Source organism: Ruditapes philippinarum, unplaced genomic scaffold, assembly GCF_026571515.1.
Source record: "Ruditapes philippinarum isolate M1 unplaced genomic scaffold, ASM2657151v2 ctg5595_1_1_1_1, whole genome shotgun sequence".
Taxonomy (NCBI): domain Eukaryota; kingdom Metazoa; phylum Mollusca; class Bivalvia; order Venerida; family Veneridae; genus Ruditapes; species Ruditapes philippinarum.
In genome coordinates, this window is record NW_026863045.1 from 18,019 (window position 1) to 24,976 (window position 6,958).

General features: G+C 31.9%; 1 protein-coding gene across 3 annotated transcripts; it reads left to right on the forward strand.

Moving 5' to 3' along the window:
- Positions 1 to 409: 409 nt before the first annotated feature.
- On the forward strand, positions 410 to 5,625 carry LOC132720982 (uncharacterized). 3 transcript variants are annotated; one of them, XM_060705228.1, is made up of 3 exons: positions 410 to 586; positions 3,933 to 4,165; positions 4,717 to 5,625. In XM_060705228.1, the coding sequence occupies exons 1-3, from the start codon at positions 541 to 543 to the stop codon at positions 4,720 to 4,722; spliced, it is 285 nt and encodes a 94-aa protein (XP_060561211.1). In that variant the 5' UTR covers positions 410 to 540; the 3' UTR covers positions 4,723 to 5,625. The 3 variants fall into 3 exon arrangements, with proteins under 3 accessions (XP_060561211.1, XP_060561210.1, XP_060561209.1); XM_060705227.1 differs by having other exon boundaries at positions 3,933 to 4,058; positions 4,717 to 5,624; XM_060705226.1 differs by having other exon boundaries at positions 418 to 586; positions 3,933 to 4,232; positions 4,717 to 5,620.
- Positions 5,626 to 6,958: the final 1,333 nt, after the last annotated feature.

Sequence of the window (6,958 nt, forward strand, 5' to 3'; positions counted from 1 at the left end):
AATCCTGATCTTGAAGGGAAGAAAAAGAATTTTGTTACAATTTAGGCTATTATAAACGCAGACTGTGTACAAATATTTATCCTGTAATTACACCATGAAACGATTTTGTGACGCAACTTTCATTCATTCTCCGGCTACTGAGTGAAATTATTTTTGATAATTTTACTGTAAACTGTTCAAAATCTTGTTTTAAAGTCCGTTAAAAAGCATCTCATAATTTAAGCAATTGCCATTCCATGGAATGTCGTCATGAAAACGGCGTCAATTCCTATTTTAAAATGGCCGTGTTTTCCTTAGACTTTTCTAAAGATATAACTGTTTTAGTCATGTTCAGTGGCGTAAAGTAGGTTTTAAAATCAATATTTCAAATTCCAAAGGTATACTACTTGTCATTTAGAATGAAAGACAATGGTATTATGTTACAAATATCGATTCAACTCTTGAAATTTGTTTATCGTCACGTGTAAATTTTGTGACTTATATAGATTTTTTTTCTTGTTTTTTAATTATTATTATTAAGATCTATGTTCATTTTACGAAATGGAAAACGTTTTATTTTGGATTATTTTTGGAGTAACACAAATAGGTAAAGTAGATCTACTGTAAATATACTGTAAATATATAGATCTAATAACCGTACAGTAACATTTTCTTTTTATTTCACTAATCGAAATTTGCTCTTAAGATTAAGCAGTACGGACATTTTTTCTTCGGTAGCTTTCTAATAAATATTTGAATTCAGATAATATTTTTCTAAATAAATTATCACAGTGACACCCAGGAAGACAAGATCTAACGACATATTGAAAGGTCTCTTTAAAAAGAAAAACATGTTCATAGATTCTAACAACAATTCTACTGTTAAAGGTCGTAATGAAAACAAAAATGAAAATATGTACGACAAACTAAAATAAGATATGTAGATCTATGCAAAATTAAAATAAAATATGAATACAAAATTAAAAAGAAATATGTACGAAAAACTAAAATAAAATATGTATACAAAACTAAAATAAAATATGCACGCAAATTTAAAATAAGATATGTACGAAAAACAAACAAACAAAAAATATGTACGAGAAACAAATAAAAATACGTATGAAAAACAAACAGAAAATAAGTATGACAAAATGCAAATGTCACTTTTACGCCACCGTATATGACTGTGCATAAGTGACCTATTTATAATCGTACTCGTATTGATCGGGACATGAAAAGACTTAAAATTGACATGACAATGGGTATAACATGACTAAATCGATAATAATATGACCGTTTCGATAATGATATGACCATGTCCATAATAATATGACCGTGTCGATAATGATATGATCTTGACTGTGTTGATAATGATATGACCTTGTCGATAATGATATGACTGTGTTGATAATGATATGACCTTGTCGATAATGATATGACTGTGTTGATAATGATATGACCTTGTCGATAATGATATAACTATGTCGATAATGATATGGCCGCTTTGGAAATAATATGACTGTGTGGATAATGATATGATCGTATCGATTATGATGTGACTATGTCGATACTGATATGACTGTGTCTATAATGATATGACTATGTCGATAATAATATATTCGTATCGAAAATTGGCGTGTGATAATGATTTGACTATGTCTATATTGATATGACCGTGTCGATAATGATATGCCGATGTTGATTATTGTTATGACCGTGTCGATAATGCCATGACTGTGTGATAATGATATGACTGTGTCGATAATGATAATCATATCGAAAATTGGCGTTTGATAATGATATGACTGTGTCTATATTGATTTGACCGTGTCGATAATGATATACCGATGTTGATAATTATATGAACATATTGACAATTAAATGACCGTGTAGATAATCATATGACCGTGTCGATAATGATATGTCGATTTGACCTTGTCGATAATGATATGACTATGTCGATAATTTTATGATCGTGTCGATAATGCCATGACCGTGTCCATAATGCCATGACTGTGTGATAATGATAACACTGTGTCGATAATGATTTGACTATGTCGATAATGATATGACCGTTTTGATAATGATATGCCCGTGTCGATAATGATATGACTATGTCCATAATAATTTGATCGTGTTGCTAATGACTGTGTCGATAATGATATGACTATTTCGATAATGAAATGATTGTGTTTATAATGATATGACTGTGTTCAAAATGATATGACTTTGTTCATAATGATATGACTGTGTCCATAATGATATGACCGTGTCGATAATGATATGACTGTGTCCATAATGATATGACCGTGTCGATAATGATATGACCGTGTCTTTTGTTGTATGACTTTGTCGATTGTTGTATGACTGTGTGGATAATTATATCACCGTATCGATAATGATATGTTCTAGTGATAATGATATGACCGTGTCGATAATAATATGACCGTATCTATATTGATATAACCGTGTCGATAATGATATGACGGGTCGATTGTTTTATGACCGTGTCTATAATGATATGATCGTGTCGATAATGATATGACATTGTCGATAACGATATCACCGTATCGATAATGATATAACCGTGTGATAATGATAAAACTGTGTCGATAATGATATGACTATGTCGATAATGATATGACTGTGTCGATAATGATATGACTGTGTCGATAATGATATGACTGTGTCGATAATGATATGACTGTGTCGATAATGCAATGACTGTTTTCATAATGATATGACCGTATCAATAATGTTATGACTGTATAGATAATGATATGACAGTGTCGATATGATATTACCGTGTCGATAATGATAGGATTTTGATGAATGTGCTTGTTTGTTCTTTTGTTTGTTTTTGCCGATTGTAACACAGATTGTGATGGTATTGATAACATTGTGATGATAATGACAGGGTTATGTATGTAATGACATGACTATGTCTCTATTGATGTGAATGTGATTAAAATGTCATGATGGTTGCAACTATGACATTACTATTGATAAAGTGATAAAGCAATGGCGTTAATAAAAGCAATGACTCGATTATGAGATGTTTGTTGCGATAATGGCATAACTATCGCGATAATATATGGTTGAGGATAAAATGTCATTATTTTGTCAAAATTATATAAGTCTGGCGTAGATGACGCGACATTTTATACTATTACTGTGTCAATAATGACATCACTATGGTCATTATGTTGATTATGACTTGGCTCTGCCAAAATTAAAATGGCTGTGTCGATAAAGACATAACTGATTCAATTATTATGAGGCTGTGACATAAATAACAAATATTATGACTTTATTATTAATGATATAACTATACCGATAATGATATGGCTCTGTCAATAGTAAAATAACTGTGCCGACAATGATATGGCTGTACAAATAATGAATTTGCAATGTCGATCGTGACATGACTAGATGTCGATAAAGTAACGACTATGCCGATAATCAAAATATATATGCCGATAATGATAATCGCTTGACCAAGCCGATCGTTATAATACTAAAATACCGATAGTGACATGACTTCTGCTATGTCGATACTGTAATTATAATGGCTTTGCCGATAATAAAATAACAATGTCGATAGAGACATGGCTATGTCAATAATAACATTACCATGTCGAGAGGGGTGATAACAAATGCCGCCAGCATCAGAAAAGGGCCAGTCTGTACCTTCAAGTCTGCCTAGATAGTAAGCACTATGCTGCTGGCTACATGTCATTTACGCCAGTTATATGCTTTACGAATATCAAAAATGTTATACATTAAAATCGTAACTTTTCGGATATATTCACGAATCTTTGGTAAAGGACCACAACTTTCAGCGGAAGTAGCTATATACGTATGCTACAAAATGAAACATGTAAATAAGTTAGAAGTAAAGCTAATAGCTTGAAATTTATTCTATTTATTTACGCATTTCATTTATCTTGTAGCACGGGCCAGCGGGGATATATGCTTTAATTTTGATCGAGACTTCACATATATAGAATTTGAATGCGATGACGGATGTTGCGGGACGGACTCGATGAATCAGGAATGCTGTGATAAGAAATGCTGTGGTAAGGAATGTTGTGATTCGGAATGTTGTGATGATGAAGACGCGGCGTGGCTCGGTTGGGCGATAGCTGGAGTAGTCATAGGTTCAATACTTACAATAAGTTTCATTGTATGTGCAATCTGTGTTTGCGTTAAACAAAAAGGGAAGACAGGCCAAACTATTCAGCCTGAAACAGGTTAGATTGAAATTAGCAAAAATAAAAAAAAATAAAAAATAATGTCATTTATAGCACTTCCTATAGCCATCGTTACATGAAGTAGTCATGTAACGTAGCCATGAAACTGACTATATGGAAAATATATACACGATTGCTCTCCAATCACACTATTTTTCTCTAAATAAACATTCTTGCTGTATCACAAATTCGTATATAAACGATTGTTTGCAATATTACCCTCGCCTAGCGGTTCAGGTTATATTTCCAACCAACTGTTTTTATAAGGTCATATAACCTGTCAAAATCTTTAGAATTAATATGAACGTCGCGATTGTCCAATGGAAAAACACATTACAAACGTTATAGAATGGAAGAACCCTAGCTTGTACTGTCTTTAAAAATACACTTTTAGAAGAGTCAACTTAGATAAGCATGTATAATATTTATTGATTAACTAGTTATTCAGTCTAGATCAATTATATTGTAATGATATTCATTCCAGGAATGACAGTATCGCACGTGGCAACTTATCCACAACGTCAAATCCCTTACCCACAATACGTTACAACTAGCTTTATGCAAAACCCTTCAGGTTCGACTCTGCCACCTACATACCAATCGATATACGGATAACAACCACTTCCGCCACTTCCGTCGGGATTTCATGGTCATCAGCAGCAAGGTCAACAACATACTGACCCGGCGCCACCGCCTATTGGTTTTAAATGACAAGTTCAAAATCGTACTTGGAACTTGAAAAAGAGTGTTTAATTCATTTATTTTGTTTTATTACATGATTCTGCAAACATTTTTTTTTAAATGTGACAATCGTTTGCTCATTGTTTGCAGATGACGTCCGTTTCATGTGTTTATATATGATTATAATTTACGTAGTGTACATTTGATGAAGTTTTTCAAAATGACTGTTATATTAAATCTAAGAACACTTAAGTTTTTCTGTGCTGACGCCGTAATTTAACTTTCACCGCCGCCTATGTAATTTGGCATGAATACAATATAGCTTTAACAGTATGTATTGTTAGGCCGTGCATACATTTTGATGTGACGTCATTTGCGTAATAGAAGCGCGTCATTGAAAAAGGTTCATTTTTAACTGTAAATATTTCTTTATTTTGATATGTGATAAATAGAACATTCTTTTTTACTTTTTTAGTCTTCAAGTTGGACTTATGTGTATACACTATAAACAAAAATTATGCACAATTGCGCCATACTTAAAGTATGTAGGTAAATAGACAATACATGAATATATTTAAAAGCCAGCTTTGGATTCAGAATCCGGACAAAGCGTATTTTGTATTTTAATAATTTTTTATATGTGTATATATATATTGTGTATTTGTTGATAATGACTGTTCTTTTTGTTTTTCATTAAAAATTTTACTTGTTTTCGGAGTTTTTCTCAGTTTGGTTTCAAGTGAACAAAACATAAATGTAAAACAAAGTTATATGTAAAACGCAATCATTTTCAAAATTAACTACATTTATGCAAAAGTACATATTTAATCGTACAAACTTTTATGCATATATGCGACTGAAATTAAATGTTGGTTACCATTTAACGCCGTGTGATGAATTTTAACATTTTGTCAATTTTTTTTCATATTTGAACACCCCTCATAGTTATCTGCACTCACTGTCTGTCTTGAGCATGCTCGATGATTAGATCATTTTGTCTCGGGTTTACTTATTTCGATGACAGACCGAAAGGGATAACGATGGAAAAGTTGCAATTCAGATGCTCGTACATTGGTTATTTTTTTCTGGAATTTCAGTGTGACGACAGGAAACGTGTTTTTATTTTTTTCCTATTATATAAAAGAGAAAGAACATCAAAACACTCGGCAATCTGTTTAATACAAATCAGATAGCCTTGTGCCTACTTTATAATGGTTATAGAAAATGTAAGATATTTATCACCTGAAAAAGTAGTGCTGATTGTAAATTATTTAATAAAAAAAATAGCGAGATGTAACAAAGTAATAATCTGACTTCTATACAAAATACTTTGTAACTATAACTGTACTAATTCCCCAAAACCAACAAAGGAAATAAATAGTTCAGATAATGGGACAATAAGTAATTATTTGAAAATTTGTTGTGAAATAAAATATACCGTTGGGACAAAATCTGCGTTTAAATGTAAAAATTGCCAAAACAGCCACAAAATCACATTAAAATTGTTCATCAAATTGACCATTCAGTACAAAATTAAAGACTTTAACACATCGAAAATAAAAACTAATAATTTAATAACTGAAAAATCATTTGGTCGGAAACGCAAGAAATCTAACGTATCAAAGTGATAATGATAGAAATTATAAAAGTCGAAAGTGCTAAAAATGAGAATGTCTCGGCTGTTATGAAGCTTGGTCAACTAGCCTTGTCATAGTTTAAAGCAGTTACAGCAAATGGATATGAGCTGTTTCTTTAACACAATAAGTTTTTCTTCAAAGCTGCCAATGTTAGAAAAATAAACCAATTCGTCACATATCAAGAATCTTTTAACACTAGTAACCTTTACCCAAGTGACTCATAACTAAGCCAAAATTCGAAGGCCCACCAAAGGTACCTATCTGCTAATCAATTGTGAAATAAGTCATGAAGCAAAGGCTGTATGAGTAGAAGTGTAAATATTTATTTTAGCACCAGTGTCCTTGACCACTTATCATACCCAAAGTGAGGAGACTACCAAAGGTGTGTTCATATTAAATATTAACGAC

What these genes read in the sequence shown, in the direction of transcription:
- LOC132720982 (XM_060705226.1), top strand. Translation starts at nt 541, where the DNA reads ATGGAAAACGTTTTATTTTGGATTATTTTTGGAGTAACACAAATAG. An exon ending in TTTTGGAGTAACACAAATAG is followed by an intron (nt 587 to 3,932) that starts GTAAAGTAGATC and finishes TTTATCTTGTAG; the next exon opens with CACGGGCCAGCGGGGATATA. An exon ending in AACTATTCAGCCTGAAACAG is followed by an intron (nt 4,233 to 4,716) that starts GTTAGATTGAAA and finishes TATTCATTCCAG; the next exon opens with GAATGACAGTATCGCACGTG.